Source organism: Cutaneotrichosporon cavernicola (assembly GCF_030864355.1).
Source record: "Cutaneotrichosporon cavernicola HIS019 DNA, chromosome: 2".
Taxonomy (NCBI): Eukaryota; Fungi; Basidiomycota; class Tremellomycetes; order Trichosporonales; family Trichosporonaceae; genus Cutaneotrichosporon; species Cutaneotrichosporon cavernicola.
In genome coordinates this window covers 509,836-529,918 of record NC_083394.1, presented here as the reverse complement: position 1 = coordinate 529,918, position 20,083 = coordinate 509,836, and the positions used below count along the sequence as shown (strand labels likewise).

Sequence of the window (20,083 nt, the reverse complement as noted above, 5' to 3'; positions counted from 1 at the left end):
AATACCAGTAGCCGCGCCATTCTCAGACTCACACTCCATTGACCTGCTGGCGTACCCCTGGATGATGTGTTGTGGCGGAGCCAATTCCGACACTCATCGTACTCATTGATCGTTGTTCTTGATCTCGTAGACTGCACTCGATGCATTACCTTGCATTCCATTCCGCACCTACGAGTATGAGCCCATGAGCCATGAGCCCATGAGCTCAAAAGCAATGAGCCTTGAGCCATGAGTTCCCTGCATGGATCTCTTTGTGATCGATCTGATTGTGTGAGGTAGGGTTGAAATTGATTCCGCTCCAAGGCCTCGGTTTGTTGGCGCGTGTGGCGTGTCCACGCTGCACCCCCCCTCCCCCCCCTCTCCCCCTCCCCGCTCCGGCGGTTCCATCGCCTTCGCCCTGCTCTCTCCTCTTCTCTTCTTTCCAAGGTCGTCTTCTTGACCCATCTTCTGTCTCAACTCTACATCTAACAGGTACCAGCGCGCTATTCACTTGCGCACAGGTCTTTTGGTTTTGGTTACACCGTTACAACGCTACATCGGCATCCAACATGGCTCTCTCCGCTGCCGAGCTGCAGAAGGTACGCCCCTCCACTGCTTCTTCTGGCTGACGTCCAGAGGCACCAGCTTGAGGGTGCACCCGACCCGTTCCCGTCGCTTGGTGGCGCGCCTGCCCCGCCCCGCCCCAAGTCGTCTACCCCCGTCCCGGCGTCCGGTTCGAACGACCTCGACACGTCCGAGGATGCATTCCCCTCGCTTGCCCCCTCGGCCTCCAAGGCGCGGCCCGCTCTGTCTGCCTGGTCCAAGGCTCCTGCGATCAAGCCCAGCGTCAAGAAGCCCATGGCTCCCGGCGGTCTTGGCCGCGTCGGCCACGCGACCGCCGGCTCCCACCCGTTCACCGAGTCGTTTACTATCCCAGCCAACGAGCTCGCTACGGGCAAGGCCGTCACTGAGACGATGAAGAAGGTTGCCGATCAGACTGGCGCTGTTGTCGAGAGCTCGACGCAGATGTCGACCGGCCTGAAGCAGTTCCACATCAAGGCGGCTGACCCGAAGCGTCTTGCGCTTGCGCGCCAGATCATCGAGCGCGGCCTCAGCAAGCCCGTCACTCTCGAGGTCGAGATCCCCATCTCGACTATTGGTACGATTGTCGGTCCCAAGGGCGCTACGCTCAAGGGCATTACGGACGAGACTGGTACCAAGATCGACATTCCGCGTCGCGACACCCTCCCCGAGTGGGACGCCCGCACGGCCCGCGAGACCCGTGAGGCTGCTGGCGAAGAGTATGACTCGGACGACGAGCCCGAGGAGCCTCAGGTCACGATCACGATTGCTGGCACCGGTGCGGCGGCCAAGGAGGCCAAGGCCAAGCTCCTTGGCCTCATCTCGCACCGCATCTCGCAGGGCTCGGCTTCTATCAAGAACATCCCGTCCAAGTACTACCCGTTCATCAACGGCCCGCGTGGCGCCAACGCCCGCCGCCTCGAGCAGGAGGTCGGCGAGGGTGAGGTCAAGATCCACGTTCCCCCTCCCGCTGTCTGGCGCGCCATCCAGGACGATGAGGACGAGGACGCCGCTCCCAAGAACGTCTCGATCAAGGTCAAGGGTGACAAGGAGAAGGTCAAGGCCATCGTCGCTGCCATCAACCGCCAGTACGAGGACCTTGTTGGCACGCTCAAGGAGTTTGGTATTGTGGTTCCCAAGCGCCAGCACCTCTACCTCATCGGCGAGGCTGCCGACGACATTCTCGAGAAGACTGGCTGCATCATCGACCTCCCGCCTGCATCTGACCCGAACGAGCAGGTCATGATGCGGGGGCCCCAGTCTGGCCTTCTCAAGGCCATCGAGCTCGCAATGTCGAAGGCCGAAGCTGTTGCTGTCGAGACCGTCGACGTTGTCGCCATCTCGCGCGTCAACACCAACGACCCCGTCCCGCACGCCAAGAAGGTTGCCCGCTTCCTCCAGCGTTCGTCGCGCCTCAGGGGCATCGGTAACAAGTATGACCAGGTCAAGGTTTTCGCTCCCAAGAGCGAGATCATGGAGTCGACTGGCAAGGTTGTCATTGACATTGTTGGCGAGAACAAGGACGAGGTCATCAAGGCCCGTGACGATGTCCTCGCGGCCGTCAAGGCTGTCCCTCCCGCTGCAATCACCACCGTCTACGTTGACCCCGCCGTCCACTCGCTCCTGATTGGCAAGAAGGGTGCCAAGATTGCCCTGTTCGAGTCGGCCCACTCGGTCACCACCGTCTTCCCGCCCTCGGACTCGGACGACGGCGACGTCGCGGTTGTGTACAACGGTGCGGACCTCCCGGCTGACAAGAAGCAGCGCGACGCGAAGCTCAAGGAGGCGGTTGGGGCTGCGGCTGCCGCCCTCGAGGAGCTCGCCAAGGGCGCCGCCGACGTCAAGACCGAGAACCTCGACGTTGATAAGAAGTGGCACCGCGCCATCATCGGCCAGGGCGGCACCGTTCTGAACGCTCTCATCGGTGAGGACCAGCTCGTCAACGTCCGTGTCGGCGCCAAGGCCAAGGGTGACGCTGAGGACGTCGTCGTTGTCCGCGGCCCCTCATCCGAGGTCGACCGTGTCGTTGCCCAGATCAAGCAGATTGTTGAGGACGCCAAGAACGACGACATCATCAATGGCTACACTGTCGAGTTTGACGTCGACAAGAAGTACGTGCCCCACCTCGTCGGCCAGGCCGGCTCGGCCATCAACAAGCTTCGCGAGACTCTCGGCGTCAAGGTCAACTTTGACGACGCTGCAGAGGTCAAAAAGGGCAAGAAGCCCGTTGCGCACTGCAAGATTGTTGGCCGCAAGGAGGCTGTCGAGGAGGCCAAGCGGCGCATCCATGCGCAGATCGAGAAGCTTGAGGACGAGACCACCGAGACCGTCAAGATCAAGCGCGAGATCCAGCCTGCTCTCATCGGCTCGGGTGGCAAGTACGCGATCCGCCTCGAGGAGAAGTACGCCGTCAAGCTCTCGTTCCCTCGCGACGGCAAGGACCAGAAGCCTGACGAGGTCATTATCCGCGGTGGCAAGAAGGGTGTTGCGGCTGCGAAGGCGGAGCTGCTCGAGGCTGCGGCCTTTGAGGCCGAGTCGCGCCAGTCGGCGTCGTTCACCATCCCCCAGAAGTCGGTCGCGTTCATTGTCGGCAAGTCGGGTGCCACCATCAACGGCATCAAGGACGACACTGGCGCCCATATCGACATTGACAAGAGCGCTGGCGAGGATGGCAAGACGACCGTCACTGTCCGCGGCGACAAGAAGGCCATCACTGCTGCCAAGGCTGCCGTTCTCGAGCTCGTTAAGGAGTTCGGTGACGAGATCAACGTTACTCTTACCATCGACCCTAAGTACCACCGTACTCTTATTGGTCAGGGTGGCCAGAAGCTCCGCGACCTGATCACGGAGGCTGGTGGTCCGGCCGAGGCATTCAAGCAGTCGGGCCTTGTCACCTTCCCTAAGCAGGGCGACGACAAGCCTGACCAGGTGCGCCTCCGTGGCGACTCCAAGGTCGTCAACGCGATCCAGGCGGCGCTCGAGAAGGAGGTCACTCAGCTCAAGAGCACCATCATCCGCGGCGTCGCCGTTCCAGCTGCGCAGCACGCGAGCAAGATTGGCCGCGGTGGCTCGGCGCTTCAGGACCTCCAGCGTCGCACTGGCGCGACGATCCACTTCCCCGGCTCGCGCCAGTACAACAGCGTCGGCGACATTGACAACAAGGACGAGCTCTCGTGCGAAGAGGGCGACGTCGTCAAGGTCATCGGCACTAAGGAGGCCGTGGCCAACGCTGCTGATGTGCTTACCCAGCCCTCGCCTGAGCGTGGTGCGCCGCGCGGCGGGCGTGGCGGCGGCGACCTCGCCACCCGCACCGTGTCGATCCCGGCCAAGTACTACCACGCGATCGCGGAGCAGCCGAACCTGATGCGCCAGATCCGCGGTGTCGGCGCGTTCGTGACTCTCCCCAACGCGCCGCCCAAGCCCACGCACGCGCGCGGTGACGACGCCGGCGCCAAGAGCGCGCGAATCGACCAGGCCGAGGAAGAGGAGTACCAGTGGGAAGTGTGCGAGAACTACTCGAACGCGGCTGAGGGTGACCTTGACTGGCTCATCCGCGCCAAGGAGGACGACCTTGACCGTGCCGCGGCAGTGCTCGAGCGCGCGCTCGCCGGCGCCCAGGCGGCAACTCACGTTGGCCTCCTCACTGGTCTTCCCCGGTCGGCGTTCCCCCGCGTCATTGGCGCAAAGGGCGCCACTATCACCCGCCTCCGTGCCGACACGGGCGCGGACATTACCGTCGGCAAGGACGACGACCTCATCACCATTACTGGAGACGCCAAGAGCGTCGAGCAGGCGCGTGACGCCATCCTCGAGATTGTCAACCGTCCCGGCCGTTACTAATCATAAAATGACATCAATCTTAGCACGAAACAATGCATGCGCATGAGCGGAGCATGGACAGAGATGGTTGCAGCAATACTGATACATGTGCCATTCAAGTCGTGAATGCTGTGTCAACGAGTGTGGTACAAGAATGAGGTCTAGATGATGTCTATGGAGTCGTGCAGGGAAACAATGACGGGACAAGGACAGTGTTCAATGCGTGTTAACGTGTGTGTGTGTATGATTGGCGCCAGTTGTTGTTGTTGTTGTGGTCGCCTGACGCGCCAGCTGGGTAGTTCTGGTGGTAGCTATCGTGGTATGGTGTGTAATCTTCGGAGACTCTGCCGGGAGGATCGTACGGGTTTTGGAGGCCGCCGCGACCTGCCGCAGCGCTGTCATATGCGTTCTGCGCATGCTCCGACGTTGCAGGGTACATGCCTGCGCCGCCATACCCCTCGTTCCTGCCGGGCCCGTATGCCGCTGGGCTGAGCGACTGCATCGTGCTGTCTTCCTCGCTCTGCGTCTTATCTTTGATTGGCGAGTTGAGCTGGAGAGCGGTGCCGTCCTCAACACGCGCCTTCTTGCGACGCCAAAGGAGGCCGTAGAACGCGTTGAAGAATAGCCCGAACAGTAGGAGCACGGTGGGGATGCCCACAACCGCGATCTGCACGATGCCAATCGCGGTACGGGGGATGGGCTTGACGTGCATACCCTCGATGAAGGCGATGAGGAGGCCAAAGTAGATCATGCGCATGAGGGTGAGGAAGGCGCCTAGCCAGTCGCCCTTCCTGTCCTTGTGAGGCCGGAAAAGGAGCTGTGCGATGAGCGTCAGGCCCTCGACGGCGATACAGCCGATGACCTGCGCCCACGCATTGGCCTGCCCGAAGCCAATGAAGCCGGCCTTGATGATCATGCCGAGGAGCACCGGGGCGAACCACCAGAAGTGGTACTTCTGGCGGAACTGGCGGTAGGTGGCGTCACCCACCGCGTGGTAGAAGTGGTAGTCGGTATATAGGGGAGAGATATTGGCCTCGGTACGGATCCTGCGAGCGTGTAAGATGGACAGGACGAAGACCGTGAGGAGAGGTGCAAAGACGAGGAGCACGCCGAGAACGGCGAGGAAGATCGTCAGACCCGAGTCACGGCGCCCAATCTGCCACTGGTAGAAACCGAAGATAAAGATTGGGAAGAAGAAGACGAGGCAGGAGCGCAGACCGTTGGCCGCGCAGAAGTCCCACCATGTGTCGCGGAGGCGTGTCGCCCACCCGATCTTGCGGCCGCGGGAGAAGATCCAGGTGATCGCCCCGAAGACGACATGGAACGCGATGAAGATGGCGAGGAACGCGAGGAAGAAGAAGAAGACCGTCGTGTACGCGTTCGCTTGCGTCACGCCCATCGAGTTGGTGAACACGGGGATACCGGTTGTCGTGTTGGACATGAACTCCTGGTCGATGGTGGAAGGAATCTTCTCCCGCTTGACCAGCGTATCTGCGAGCGTGTCAGAAACGTAGGGATGGTCGGTCTTGAGAGTCGAGATGAAGCTGGGCATGCCAGTCGCGTCGGCAAGGACGTTTGTGAGGTCGACCCCACCATTGACCGCAAACTGCACGTTGTACGGCGATTGGCGGCGGTTGATATACTGCACCTCCGAGTATGCGTCGCCGGGCATCTTTCCACCCGTGTTGTTGCGCATGGTTGTGATCATCGACTGCATCGGCTGGTTGTAGAACAGACCGAGCGACCAGTGGAAGTTCTGCACAAAGTTGGAAAAGACGAGGGGGTAGTTGAGATGCATGAGACCCGCAGCTGCAGCCGTCTGGAACAACGTGAGCAGGTCAAACCAGCGGTAAATGGCGGGTGAGATTGAGTTGACGACGGCGGCGTGTGCGAGACCCACGAGGCCGTACGCGAGCGTAAACATGCCCGTGCCCCACTTGACGCCCTTGTACTGTGTGCTCCACCCGTTCGACAGGGTGGCCTGGAGACACGCAGCCGTCTCGTTGGTAGCGACGTCGATCAGCTCGACCCGAGCGTAGGCCTCGAGGTTGGGTACTGTCCATGCCAGCGCTGGGATCTGCGACTGGATACCATCAGGCAGCGGATAGGTGCCAAAGCCTGTGAAGTTGACCTGGGGGAGAGGGCAGAGCACACCCGACACGAGCTCGCAGAGGTTGATTTCCTGGTCGAAGATTGCCATGCCGTAGGCGTTCAAGTAGAGTGACGCGGAGACATTGAGGTTGGACTGGATTGACGCAAAGCTGAATGCGAATGTCACCGAGTTGTTGGCCCGCCAGTAGGCAATGGCGAACTGGTCGACGAGGACGGCCTTGGCCTCGGCGCAGTACGTCACTGCGTTGGTGTAGAGTGCCTCGCCAGGATCGGAGCCGTTGCCTGGCGGCCCAGCAGCTCGTTGTGCATCGATCGTTGGGAGGGAGAAGAGGGAGGAGGGCAGCGAGTAGGCGGTGGGTAGTAGGCAGGTTGCCGCCACTAGCAGTGTGGACGGGCGCATGGTCGCTTCTGTAGGGTAGAGGGATAGTGCTTACGAAGTGGGAGAGGGGAAAGTATGAACAAGACGAAGGATACAAGTAGTATTCTTGGTTACGATGTGCGAGATGAAGCGGGGTAGGTGCGAGGGAGGGTGGGACCCGTCCGAATCGGCACACAAGTCGGACGGTGCGGGCAGCAACACAATGAAGCTAGCGCTGGGATCGGTTGTGATGGGCGCGAGCGTGATGGTGACAAGCTGTCTATTGTTCTATTGCCGACTGTTGTTTGCGTTTGAGACCGAGGGAGAGAAATGACAACGAGTATAGGAACAAGTTGAGGGAAGGAAGGAGCAGTAATGCAAGGTTACCGCAGTCGATGATCGATGAGCTCACCGCAGTCTCCGTAGTTGGTGTAATATTTCTACGTATTCGTTTTGGGTACCGTCGGCAAGTGAAATGGTTTCAGGGTAAAACGTCGCCACGCTGCAAGCTGGGCTGGGTGGGCTGGCTGGGTGGGCTGGCTGGCTGGCTGGCTGGCTGGCTCCAGCTGACAGGAAGCGAAGACGCCAGGGGAAATTCTAATGTCGAGCAACAGGGTCTTGAAACGGCTGCTGATCCCGCGGTCTGGTCCTCGGTTTGTCGTTGATTCTTGACACACTGATGGTGATGGTAACTCAAGTCGTCCAATTCAAGAGAATTGGATGGGAAAGAGAAACTGAGAGACGAGTACCATGCGCACATATGAGGCGGTGATGCATGTGTAGCCTATCGATCAGCCCGACGGCCGTATTGGCATATTGGCATATGGGGCGGCCTTTATCAGGTCCAAGTGGCGTCAGGTCCGCAAGGTGATGACGCAGTCGGTGAGGTGATCCGCACCTGCCTAGTCTCCATCCTCCATTTACTCTCCCCAAGCTGGCTGGGCTGTGATCAAGCGACCTCTCTTGGAGTTATTCGCATTGCTTAAATACCAGCATGCAGCTGACCACCGAGCCAGCCCGCAGCGAGGTCCTGCCCTCAACAATGTGGAATGTTGCCAACTTTCCACCCACATTGACCTCTTGACCAAGCTGTGAGCTGAGATTATGCTTCTTGAAATCTGACGGCACATTCCTCAAGGCGGTGCAGCCGTCACGGTCGTCAAACGTTGGACGAACCCTTGGGCATTTTGAAATGCTTGGTTCACGTAGACTGTGGTATTGTCTGTCAGGCATTCAGGATGTGTATGGGATCATTCAAAGTGGGGTCTTAGACCACTGGGAAAGAAGAGGCCTAGAAATGCCAGGGGTTTTCGCGAAACCACGCAGAGAGAAACGCAGTATCGCTTCAGAGGCAGAGAGGGTGGAAGGAGGGGTGGAAGGGATCCAAGGCCCAAGGGAGCTGGTGTGGAGGCTACCCCATGCTTCGCCACTTCCGCCACTTCACACGCGCCGGCGGCAAGTCAAGTTACGTATGATGGATGGTTCCAAAACAGTCTCACAATCTACTCTCAGATCTCAACAGTCCGGTCCTTAATTAGCACGACACGCGCTCCAAGGACAGGGCTCTCCTACTCTGAGGCATCACCAGTTAGACCATCCGGCACCTAACAACCCCCTTTCCCAAGCGGACTTCAACAGCCAGCCGGCGCCTGCTCGTTGAGTCTACATGCATTTGGTACATTTACCTTACCGCCGGCCGCAGCCGACAAACTCCTGCACACGCAGTCTACTGGTCCTTACGGGTCTTGTCGACCGCAAGAGCCTTAGAAATCTCAAGCATCCGAGGCGGGACCTGAACGGACGCAAGCGCGCTGACGCTAATGGCGATGACAGGGACGAAGATGAGGAAGGTGATGAGGAGGGCTGTGATGAGAGGAGTAGTGAGGTACGTGTTGTGCCGGGGCGCGTCGGGGTCCGTCTTATTCTTGGCGGCCGTGGACGCCTCGGACTCGGGCGCCACCGACGGAAGAGACGAAACGACCTCCGGCACCTTGACCGACTCGAAGGGCTCCTCGACCACCCCTTGGCGCTTAGCGTCATTCTTGCTCAGGTCGCGCGTGCCGGTCAGCACGACGAGGTGGCGTGCTGGCAGGTCGCTCGGGAGGACAACGTCTTCTGTTAACCTGTGCGTACTGTAGTGTCTGGTTACCCACCCTTGCCATGCTCGACGTTGAGGTAGACGAGGGTCCGCTGTCCCTTTTCGGCGTTGGCCAAGTCGTCAACCAGCTTCGCACCGCACTTCTCCGCCCATGACTGCACACTGGTGTCGAGGCCCTCGCGCGTTGGCCGGATGAGGTAGGGGACATGGAGATCGGCCTTGGATGAGTCCAAGGGAAGCGAGATCTTCTTGATCTGGGCCTGGTGAAGCTGAGTGTTAGCTCCTACAATAACAGAGGCGAGCCCAGAGGGATAGTAGAAGCCAACAACATTCCTGGCCTTCCTGGATGCTGAGATCTAACCCGATACCCACGTCGTCCATGTGTGCGACCACGACCATGTCCCAGTCACACCCGATAGTCTCGAGGGACTCGAACATGACATCCGCCCCGATCACGCCAGACGTGAGTTCCGCTCGCGCCTCGTCGAGTCCATAGTTTCTGATGTGAGCTGGGTGGAGGAAGGTCTGTGACCAACGGTTCAGAGGACCAGACTAGGAGCGGAGACGAGTCGCGGAACGCCGTAACTGCAGACGCAAAGAGAAGTGTTGAGGATACGCCAACTGCCGAGAAGCGCATTGTCGGCGGCGATGTTGATGTGGACGATGGACGATGGAGGGTCTGAGGTTACGGGGGTACGTTCGAGGTGTCACCATCAAGTCCACTGATGACGGACGTGGTGGTGTGCGACGGTACAGAGGGGCAGGGTTGGGGCGCCTAAGTAGTTACCCCCACGTGGCTCTAGACTTAGTTCTGTGCCTACAAGGAGAACAGTTAGGTGCGCTCGGGGAATTGATTGAGGAGTAATGCCGGACAAGTTGCCGGTTGTGGCGGGTGACGAAACCCTGATGTTGATGGTTGAGCCCAAATAGCGCCATCAGCAAACTAAGACAAAGTGGGCAGGTGGGCAGCATTGACATTTGGAGGTACAGGCAGGCGGCCAGGCGGAAGGTTGCAGATGGCATAAGATGATCAGGTGACCTAGGATGACTAGACTATTGATGGGAATTGGTGTGATAGCAAAGGCGCTCTGGCGGCGGCAAGCTCAAGCTGGCAAGTGTCAACAGCTGGCAGTCTTCGGTTCATAGTTCAACCGCCTATCAACCCAACCAACCATGCAGCAATATACGCAGCCACCGAGGCACCGAGAGCCACTTTTACCACAATAGACAACAATCAATCGAGGCACAATAGCAGAGGCAGAGAGATACAAGAGTCGGAGGAGGGGTAGCAGAGGTAAATGAGGGGGTAGAAGTGATGTCAACACCGGATCCAAGGGCCGGACCAAAAGACCCAAGACTCAAGACCAAAGAGAGGGGTCATTCGCAGCCAAGGCAAGGCAGCCAATGTAGCCAATGTAGCCAAAGCACCCAAACCATCACCCCACAAAAGGTAAACAGGCGAGCCAACTTAGCCACCAGGGAAGAAGGGGGAGGAAGGAGAGAGAGAGACTCAAGACAACCTTGACTCCGTCATCTGTAACCAACAGCTCCATCATCTACTTCCTCTTCTTCTCCATTCTTCACCCTACACTCACCATCATACTCTTTGCTTGGAACGGGTTCATCCATCCATCCATCCATAAAGTGAGTTGATCCATTCATTCATTCATTCAACAAATGCGTCCGTTCAACGCGTTTCCGACCTCCACCTTTATCACGCGCCCTTTACCTTATGGTGCACACGCCTTGCTTCCATACTTTGGTTAACCCACGCTCTCTCAGGCTGATCAGGCTGATCAGACTATTAGGCTCAGGAGCACTCTACTCCACTTGAACTGTTCCACTCCACCGGCGCGTCGCTGCGTCAACAACATCCACCTAAATCCTTCACGCGTCAAACCCTCATCCTTTTACACACACACCTTTCTTCCTCTGACACCGCATAGGTACGCGTACCTCACTCACCTGACCTCGTCCTCGTACTCACACACCAGCCGCCATGTCCGAGGAAGCCGCGCCGGCCATTGACGGCGGCGTCAAGCCAGCATCCAAGCGTAATAGCGGCGGCGCCAAGCCTCGCAAGTCTGGGGGCGCGGCCAAGAAGGGCCCAGCTCCGCAAGAGGTCGCCAAGTGCGAGTACGGCGACATTGTGCTGGCCCGTCTGCGAGGATTCCCCCCTTGGCGTGAGCACCGCAGAGCTTGACATGATGCTGACCCCCTCACAGCTGCTCGTGTGCGTACCAGTCGAGCCGGTCACGCCCCACCACCAGCTCCACGCTGACCAGCAGATCACCGACCCCGAGAGCCTGCCTGCGAACGTACTGGCGCTGCGTCCCAAGAACCCGGCGTTCCAGTGCGCGCAGTTCTTCCCTGTCGGCGACTAGTGAGTGACTCCACGCTCAGTTGGCCACTTGCCTTGCTGACGTGCCAGCTCGTGGCTCCCTCCGAAGGAGATTCAGCCTCTGAAGAAGCACCAAATTCAGTCGTTCCTCAACGAGGGCCACCGCAAAGCGGCGGGCAACTTGCGCGAGGCGTACGAGACGGCATTGGACCCGAGCGAATGGGACCAGGTGCAGGACGAGTACCGTCGCGATCGGGAGGCCGCAGAGGCAGAGGCGGATGAAGATGTCGATGAGCTGGAGGAGGAAGAGGGCGAGGACGGGCAGCCGGCAGGCAAGAAGCGGAAGCGCGCAGCGCCGGCACCAAAGAAGGACGCCAAGAAGGCCAAGGTCACCAAGAAGGTTGGTTGTTTTGGTGTGAGCGGAGCTGACGCCAGGCCGAGGACAAGCCCAAACCAAAGGCAGACAAGCCCAAGTCAAAGGAAACTGACAAGGCGGACGAGTCCAAATCTGAGGGTGCGGCTCCAGCCCTTGGGGAGGAGGAGGCTCCTGACCCAGAGGCCGTAAAGGTGAAGGACTGGCGACACAAGCTGCAGCGCGCCTTTCTGCAGAAGGGCGTGCCGACCGCCACCGAGATGGACCAGTACGACGACCTGTTCAAGACGATCGAAAACTACGGTGACATGAAGATTGAGTACCTCCAATTCTCAAAGATTGGCAAGGGTGAGTCAATCGACGTGTCACGCGACCTGACCGGTAGTGATGAAGAAGATCGCGGCTCTTACAAACGTACCGCGCGACGACGAGCTGAAAATCACCTCGCGTGCGGAGAAACTCATGAAGGAGTGGACCGACTTCATCAACCGCAGCGAGGGACCCGGTGCGCCGGCTGCCAACGGTTCGGCAGGCAAGGCGGACAAGGCCGAGACAACGACGTCTCCTACCAACAATGAATCTACTGCGCCAGCTGCGCCTGCTGTGGAGGACCCGCCGGCTCCGGAGGCACCTGCCTCGGAAGAGCCGACAGCACCGAACACGGAGGATATCAAGGTAGATGCGTGAGAGAAGGCGTTAGAGAGCGTGAGAGACCAGTGAGAGAGAGCAGTGAGAGATGCGTGAGAAGAGCGTACCCTGTTCAAGCGGGTGCGTCCAACTCTGTCTTGGAGCGCGCACGGATGCGCGCCTCAGCTGGGCCTGAGAGCCCTGCACCGGAGAGCTGCAGAGACAGCGAATGGTGTATGCATGAGTAGTCTAGTTCTTGCTCGTGGCTGGCGCAGCCTCCACTTTGGCCGGGGCAGCCTCCTCCTTGACTGGTGAAGCCTCGGCCTCCTTGGCCGCGACCTGGTCCTCGATCTTCTTGGTGACGGCCTCCTCCTTGGCCACGTCCTCCTCCGCCTGGACGAGGGCCTCAACCTCAGCGTCCGTCATCTCCTGCTCTAGCTTTTCGGCCCGCTTGGCCGCCCGACGCGCAGCCTTGAGCGCAGCCTTCCTGGCCAAGATGGCGTCGTTCCGCGCGTCCTTGGCGGCTGCGAGAGCGGCGCGGTCTTCAGCGGAGAGCACGTCAGGGATGGGGTGTCTGCCGGCAAGCGCTTCGACCTGGGACGCGGGGTCGTTGATGCCCCTCAGCGCGAAGGGGACAGTGACGCGCGCGGTAGCCTCAGCGTGCACGGAGGGCGCGGCAGCCGCGATAGCACCGAGACGCCGCTCGTTGAGCACGTACTTGATGCGCGCCATCGACTTGCGGCACTGGGGTGAGCAAACAAATGGTGGGGCGGGGATGGAGGGAAGAGAGGCAGAGAGGCTGGACTCCAGACATCACAGCCTTCAGAGCTTGCTGCCCAACTCCGCTGACACTCACCCTCAAGCTCCGGATGCTCAGCAGCTTGCCACCGTACTGCGGTGCGACGCGAAGACGCTTGCGCTCCGCCTTCTGGGTCGCGATCACGTTACGCTCCCGCAGGAGCAGGTACCACAGGGTGTGGAGGTCCCCGAATGACTTGAGGCGCAGTTCAGGCGCGGACCAGGAGCGGCCTGAGGTTAGCTCTGTCTATTGACGTGGGGTGAAGGAAGGTACGTGATGTCCGTCCGAGCGCAGGTTGTCACCGGCGCGTGAGATGCTGTTTTCTACACTCGTGCGCAACGTCTGCACTCGGCGTTGTCTTGCACTACCCTCCCTCCCTTCTCTTCATCACGCCCAGCGCCGACTCCTTCCCGACCCCCATCGTCTTTCCCGTCCTGTCGTCATACTTCGTCCTTCGCCGCTCTTCCCTCCTCCACTGGCCTTCGCCCTCCGCAGCCCCATCTCTGTATCTCGCATCCCCTCCTCATCCTATCGGACACACTCACCCGACTTGAGCTCCACATTCTCATTCTCCAACCGCGGCACACTCCCAAAGTCGGGTGGGAACTTGGTGTCCGCAGTCACCTCCATAGACTCGGCCGGGACATGGAAGAACGCCCACAGCGGGTGAGGCTTAGGTACCTCGCCCTTGAAGCGCATCTCCTCCACCTTGTTAAGGTAGCTCTTGGAAGGGGGGTAGCTCGTGGGCTCGGGCAGCCCGTTCGGGAGGGCGACGCGGGTCCCGCGCGAAGGGCGGGTCGGTTGAGGCTTGCCCTTGGGCGTCCACTCTGGCCGGAGCTCGACCGCAGCCACAGGAGCGGCTTCGGCGGCGGCCTCGAGCGCGCGTGCAGATGTCGAGAGCGCGCGGAGGGCGAAGCGCGACATGGTTCTGGAGTCTAGAGGATGAGTTGAGATACAGTCTGGCGCATCTTGCGGACGAAAGAGAAAAATCCCGGGGCCTAATCCACGTGGCGAAACCTCCACCGCCGAAAAGTACACCTCTCCATTCCTCCTCTCAGCTTCCCGCTTGTCCATAAACAACACTATCGCCATGCCCACTGCATTGCTGGCAGGAACAGTACAGGTGAGATTATAGTTATGGCTGACTGATGACCTAGCCCCCAACTCTCACCCTCCTCTCGAGCGACAATGCATCCCTTCCGCCCCTCTGGAAGTCGCAAGTCGGACCATCTCCCAAGTCCACCGTCCAAGTGCTCCCTGACATGGCTTATCCTCGCCCAGAGGGTCGTTCATCGCAACATGTACCTAAGCACAAGCGTGGTGGCAACATCGCCGGCAATGTGGTGCACCTCCAGTCACCCATGGTTGGCGATACCTTTATCCAAATAGGTTCCGCGGAACAGCCACTAGGCGCGACACTCCCATGGCTGGGTGCGCAGGTCAAGGCGCTCGGTCAGAGGCATTGGGCTCTCGAAGTGACCGTTCTTGATCATCGTGGGCGGCGAGGACGTATTCGCCTCGAGAGTGGTAGGGTAAGTCGCGACGAGGAAGGCAAGGAAGGCGCTAAACGTAGACTGAGGCGGCTCTCCTTCCCCGATCTCCTCCCCTTCTCCGCCTGCCATTAGCCACACCCCACGACGGCGCCACCGAATGGTGTGAGGTCGTTGTTGACCTGCGCCAACTCGTCCCCCTCTTCCGTCAACTGAGGCCTGAGGAGGAGGAGGAGAATGGGAAGAGGAAGCGGCGCGCTGACTTGGCTGCCATGCCCGAGCTGTTTGGGAGCGTCGAGAGGGTGCGTGTATACCCTAACTGCCGCGTGAGACGGGTGTGGCTCGCGTTTGAAGGAGGTGTGCGTGGCGAGTGGGCGCTCAAGAAGGCATAAGTGGATCGTATCATCGACGATTGATGACAGAGCGCTGCTTCACGCTCTGTGTTCAAAATGTCGTGCCCAATATCAACCCTAACGGATCGCTGGATCGCTGGGTTGTAGGGCTTGGCAGTCAGCATTCGAGGCTTCAGCTTTTTGGACGGCGCACCAAATGACCCGCAAGTTCCCACTTGGCACAGCCTTACCCAATTCTTCGTGGCCGATCCCCTCAGCGACTCGGTGAATGGCATGTGTGTGCCAAATGCAACCACGTAAGTGAAACCCGATTCGGAAACACTGCTGATGCAGAACCCGACTTTGGTCCCTGCTGTCCATTTCGTTATCACTAATTCTGGAGTTGTCCACCCCGGCTCAGCCTTCTCTGGGGACCGTTGCGTGACCTGTCTTATGGTGAAATCTGTGTACCATGGCTTGAAAGATCGCAACGCAACGGCCCCTGTGCCAACCTCGGGGATCTCGGTTTTGGCACGCCCAATGTTTCGCAAGTAATCGCACATCGCAGTATTTGTAGCCTCAGACACCGTTTGTTGTGTCCTATGGTAATCAATCTGTGGCGTCGTAGGGTAGGTGACTACCTTTGCTGAGGCTACACATAATCGCAAATGGGGCTTGCGAACATCGTCACCCACGCCTTGGTGCCGCATTCGCAGCACCAACCTGGTGGGACAGACATGTACGCTGTCGTCCAGCCGAACCAGAGGAACAGAGAGCCACCTCCCGGTTGTGGCCTCGAGCCATGTCAAAGCCCGATGCAACGCTTCGCTGTGATTCATAGTGAACGGGAAGCTCAGCATTCGGGGTGTGCGTTGCCCACAGATTATTGCGTTTGAATAGTGCCCTACCAAAATACCAAACCTAACCCAACCTACCAGAATACCAAAATTGTTGAGACAGATTGCGAAACGTCACATTCCAGGCTTTTCTAGGCTCCTTCTTTCGAGAGCCATTTTTCACCAAACTACAATGAGAGTATCTTCATCAAGACATATACAGTTAGCTAAGGGGATAGGCTATAACATATGTGCTTCTCAGCTCTTATATATAAATAATGCTCTCAGTTTCTGCACATGCATGAAGGCAGACAGCATCTGAGGTGCCACATTCCCTGAATATGGTCCAGCTGGTGCGGTATCAGCCCTGAGCCAGCCGGCCATCTTGGCCATCTTCACTTACATAGTGTTGAAAGTTGTGAAACTAGCCCAGATATATGTAGTTGGGAGTAAAGGAGAGAGCTGGGATGTGTGCAGGATTAATCTACATCGATGTGAATCCTTTCAAGTTCATGTCTCTATGATAACTTTCAAAGATTGCGGCGTTCGGAAACAGGAGCAAACTGCTTCCAGGGTGACGTTCGCGATCTGTCCAAACACTTCTGGGAGGGAACTAACCCTGTTTCTCCCGACTCTTCATTCAACTGAAACACCATCCGTCAACAGCAAGAACTGTGTATAGCGCGGTAGAGCGAGACTGCTCTACAATAAGTGAGACAGTGCCCAAATACATACCGCCGTGTCTTGCAAGGTATGACTCGACATGAACCGGTGGCAAACCTACAACATATATAAAGCCATACATAGAGTCATACTTCTTCCACATTACCTATTCACATTACCTATTTCTCCTTCGCCCACCATCCCACTAGCTCAAATGCGCCCGCCGCGGCCAAGAACATATGGACCTCAAGAACACATGCACTTCCCCGACAAGAAGAACATCGCGATCTCACCGTTTGATGTGAGTCTTGTCTGCTCGTTGCCTTATGGTCACTGCTGACTGGCTCCCCCAAAGCTGCCGGACGAAGAGGCTTGGGATGTTGTCCCGCAGGATGGCTCCGCCCCGAGGATCCATCCTGCCAGTCCTGGAGCATGCAGCATTCATTCTGTCAGTGTTGGAGGATGCGAACCGCTTATCCCCAAGCTGCCATGCATGTGCGACATCAATTCGATATATCCCGGACAGACCATTGCAGGCAGGTTACCCCACATCGTGCATAAAAAGGTCGTCAATCATCTCGGCTCCAAGGACCTCATCGAGGCCGTTTTTGTCAACGCAGAATGGCGCCGCGAGGCAACACCGCTCGTAGTGCGCCACATGCACGTCAACCCCGGGGACCTCATCCACCCGCTGAAGATCTTCGACACGCACGGCAAGCATGTCGCAATGCAGGTGGTGGGGGACGACCAGACTCTGATATCGACAACGATCGACAAATATAACCTCGTGGTCGACCTAGAGGACACAAACTTGAACCCATGCCGCCCCATCAACGGCTTCGTCGTCTATTTTAGCAACACTCTGATTCTACGGCGGCATGGCCGATCCACATACCCCATTCGTGCCCCCACTATCGTTGACTTTGATGCACCCTCACTCCAGGGGGATGCTTTTCGCGGGGAAGTACGTTGCGTCCGCTACGTCGTCCCGAACATCGCGTACATGCGAGATCACTGGAGCCTACACAAGATCTCCAAACTCAAGCGCACCCACTATCAATCCATCCCTGCGGTATCGTTCAGCCATCTCCAGGGCATTGACCGCGAGACTCCGAGGGAAATCGTCTTCATGTTCTTGGAGGACGAACCGGCTGAGCTCGATGAGGCGTTTCCGTTAGTCAAGAAAGGGCTTAGTCTCATGATGGTCTACAGCCGGCCGCTGCCCAAGATTACGTTTGTCGGACTCCGGCCCAACGATCGCCGTGGGGACACCTTGGAGGAGCAGTTGGAGGAGTATATTCCCCTCACCTGGTCAGCATTTGATGCAGACAGGAGCCGGTTCCAGTTTCTTTCACATGCTCAGTACCGGGACAGGGTGGGAGAAGAGCAGTACTGCCTCGAGACGGACAAGACGGCGACATTATGGGAGGGCGCCCGTAGCGCTCTGCCAAAAATTGATAAATTAGTAGTCCATGATCAACCACTCTCCGCTTCCGCCAGAGCCAGCGACGCCTTTTTAGGAGCACCACGGGATCATCTCCGACGCCATACGTTCGGTTAGCTCTACTGTCACCGACAGACGACGTCGTAATTGTTGTAGTACCCGAGCCCCTACGACCCGAGCCCTTAAATTGCGCACACCTTCAACCGTATTCGATGCATCGTACATTCACTCTACAACAGTAATGAGCCAGGTGGAGACTGATGAAGTTCTGGGCCCACGATCTTGAATATGTACTTCGTATGTATCTCTAGCTCGCGCGTGTGTCCCTCCCCCCCCAGACAGGGAGGCACTTGTGCGCTGGAGTCTAGGCTTGGGTGGGGGGGCCAGAGAGTCTCTATCTTACAGATGTATCTAACCTACCAAGCACAACGGTCGTAGAGAGCTCTGATGTTTGGCTAATCCAACTTAGGACCATCGCCGCGGCGTTCTCCCCAGACTCCCTCTGTATCATCGCCGACTAGCATCCGCAGCTGCCTGGCCAGCAACGCGGACCGCATCTCTTGATTATCAGCATCTAGCCCTGGCGTTACTCCATATCCAATACAGCTCTGGTTCTGGTGAGTACATTCACAACTACAACTTGGCCTTGGCGCCATCAACAATCTGTCCTTCGACGACCTTACAGGCCGGCCCGCGCTCCCTAACCCACCGCGCATGTGACTCCTCCGCGCGCGCTAACCGCTCCTCCGTAATTTTGAAGCACTTGGGCAGCAGAGCCTCATCCCAAACCCCAGTCTTGAGGGTATCAGCGTACCCGCGTGCAACCGCAAAAATGCGCGCCATCCCATGTCCCGCAAACTGTCGTCAGCCCCAATCTGTCAGAGTCATACTCCAGCAGCCAAACTAAGCCCCGGAGACCCAGGAACCTCGCCAACCAGGGGAAGCCAGTCGCGCACAGAACTCAGCACCCCGACCCAAGTGCGTACCAGGCCCTCGCCGTATGCTTCCGGTCCCCATCCGATGAAATTGCGCATAAAAATCGCGTGGTCCCTCGTAATCGCCGGATCGATGGATGCCTCACTGTCGTCCTCGTTGCCATGAACTTTTGACAGCGGTACCTTTCCTGACCGCACGAGCGGTGCCGTCCCACCACCGAGGACGAGTTCGCCACTCCCAGTACGGACGAGGTAATGCCCATCTAGCGTGTTGTATGTGTTTCCCAGCGCCCCATCCCCTGAGAACGGGGTTGTGGGCGTGATCGCACTGCACTGTCCGACATATGGTTGGATACTGTCTCAGTGCTATACTCGGGAGGACGCACTGGCCATGTAATGGCGAGGAGGGGGGGAAGAAGTGCGGCGTGTGTGCGTTCGTGCACAACACGACTCGTTTGGCCCGAATCGAACCGCCGCTCGTCCTTAAGACCCAGCTATCGCCAACACGGAGAGGATGGCCGGATACAGGCGTCCAGGGATGTAAGCTGAAGTTTGCATGTGGTGAATCGAGGGCGCGCCGCATCAGCGCGGTGGCGAGCTTGTGTCTAATGTCAGACCAAACAGGAGAAACGTACGGGTGAACGCTGCCACCAGGGCGGATGTGGACGGACGTGACGCCTCGGAAGCGGCTCAGGCGCTCAGCCTCGCCCGCGTGATCGACGAAACGCGAGTCGTCGCCGTGCAATCCCATTCGGCGGCGCTGTGCCAACCATTTCCCATACTGTTCCTTAGCCCACCGCGTACGTTCCAGATCATGGTGAGCTGGGTTAGCGAGCCCACATATCACGTACTTTCGAGTAATTCGCCGCGCCAGAAATCAACATCAAGTCCCTCCGTCTTTACGAGAGACTCGACGAGATCGAGATTATCCCTCTCGTTCTGCATCACCCATGTCGCTTCTTCAGGACTGAGACCCGCGCCGAGAGGGTATTCTTGCTGGAGTTGATGCCACAGAGCGTACGTCTTCGGGCCGACACTTATCAGCTATGTGCAGGGGACAACTCACTGTCCCCCGTTCCGGCCGGAGGCGCCACTCGCCACGTCCTTGGCTTCGAGGCAGACTAACCGCTTCCCCGCTCCGGCACTATTGGGTCGGGTGAGGAAGTACGAGAGGGCGCATCCCATCATTCCCGCCCCGATTATTAGGATGTCCGCAGCCTCAGGGGGGGGGGGTGGAGTGGCCGTATAGTGACGAGGGACCGCGGTTCGTCGCTTGCCAGTACGAGACGGTTGAG

General features: G+C 58.5%; 8 protein-coding genes across 8 annotated transcripts; 4 read left to right on the top strand and 4 right to left on the bottom strand.

Moving 5' to 3' along the window:
- Window positions 1–548: 548 nt before the first annotated feature.
- SCP160 (uncharacterized protein) lies at window positions 549–4,401 on the top strand (the record flags this gene model as incomplete). The annotated part of the gene is made up of 2 exons (XM_060597194.1): window positions 549–578; window positions 616–4,401. 2 exons carry the CDS (start codon window positions 549–551, stop codon window positions 4,399–4,401), a joined length of 3,816 nt encoding a protein of 1,271 aa, XP_060454112.1.
- A 205-nt stretch (window positions 4,402–4,606) lies between these two features.
- Window positions 4,607–6,892, bottom strand: CcaverHIS019_0202070 (uncharacterized protein; the record flags this gene model as incomplete). Its single annotated transcript, XM_060597193.1, has 1 exon — window positions 4,607–6,892. One exon carries the CDS (start codon window positions 6,890–6,892, stop codon window positions 4,607–4,609), a length of 2,286 nt encoding a protein of 761 aa, XP_060454111.1.
- A 1,684-nt stretch (window positions 6,893–8,576) lies between these two features.
- CcaverHIS019_0202060 (uncharacterized protein) lies at window positions 8,577–9,585 on the bottom strand (the record flags this gene model as incomplete). Its single annotated transcript, XM_060597192.1, has 4 exons — window positions 8,577–8,962; window positions 9,004–9,217; window positions 9,321–9,447; window positions 9,485–9,585. The coding sequence occupies 4 exons, from the start codon at window positions 9,583–9,585 to the stop codon at window positions 8,577–8,579; spliced, it is 828 nt and encodes a 275-aa protein (XP_060454110.1).
- Window positions 9,586–10,947: 1,362 nt separating this feature from the next.
- On the top strand, window positions 10,948–12,349 carry CcaverHIS019_0202050 (uncharacterized protein; the record flags this gene model as incomplete). The annotated part of the gene is made up of 6 exons (XM_060597191.1): window positions 10,948–11,131; window positions 11,174–11,181; window positions 11,237–11,331; window positions 11,380–11,689; window positions 11,725–12,010; window positions 12,048–12,349. The coding sequence occupies 6 exons, from the start codon at window positions 10,948–10,950 to the stop codon at window positions 12,347–12,349; spliced, it is 1,185 nt and encodes a 394-aa protein (XP_060454109.1).
- A 189-nt stretch (window positions 12,350–12,538) lies between these two features.
- On the bottom strand, window positions 12,539–14,012 carry MRPL4 (uncharacterized protein; the record flags this gene model as incomplete). The annotated part of the gene is made up of 3 exons (XM_060597190.1): window positions 12,539–13,033; window positions 13,146–13,318; window positions 13,634–14,012. The coding sequence occupies 3 exons, from the start codon at window positions 14,010–14,012 to the stop codon at window positions 12,539–12,541; spliced, it is 1,047 nt and encodes a 348-aa protein (XP_060454108.1).
- Window positions 14,013–14,178: 166 nt separating this feature from the next.
- CcaverHIS019_0202030 (uncharacterized protein) lies at window positions 14,179–14,970 on the top strand (the record flags this gene model as incomplete). The annotated part of the gene is made up of 3 exons (XM_060597188.1): window positions 14,179–14,211; window positions 14,246–14,620; window positions 14,662–14,970. 3 exons carry the CDS (start codon window positions 14,179–14,181, stop codon window positions 14,968–14,970), a joined length of 717 nt encoding a protein of 238 aa, XP_060454107.1.
- Window positions 14,971–16,623: 1,653 nt separating this feature from the next.
- On the top strand, window positions 16,624–18,374 carry CcaverHIS019_0202020 (uncharacterized protein; the record flags this gene model as incomplete). The annotated part of the gene is made up of 3 exons (XM_060597187.1): window positions 16,624–16,710; window positions 16,765–17,720; window positions 18,323–18,374. The coding sequence occupies 3 exons, from the start codon at window positions 16,624–16,626 to the stop codon at window positions 18,372–18,374; spliced, it is 1,095 nt and encodes a 364-aa protein (XP_060454106.1).
- A 112-nt stretch (window positions 18,375–18,486) lies between these two features.
- Window positions 18,487–19,976, bottom strand: CcaverHIS019_0202010 (uncharacterized protein; the record flags this gene model as incomplete). The annotated part of the gene is made up of 5 exons (XM_060597186.1): window positions 18,487–18,711; window positions 18,840–19,116; window positions 19,424–19,610; window positions 19,640–19,824; window positions 19,855–19,976. The coding sequence occupies 5 exons, from the start codon at window positions 19,974–19,976 to the stop codon at window positions 18,487–18,489; spliced, it is 996 nt and encodes a 331-aa protein (XP_060454105.1).
- Window positions 19,977–20,083: the final 107 nt, after the last annotated feature.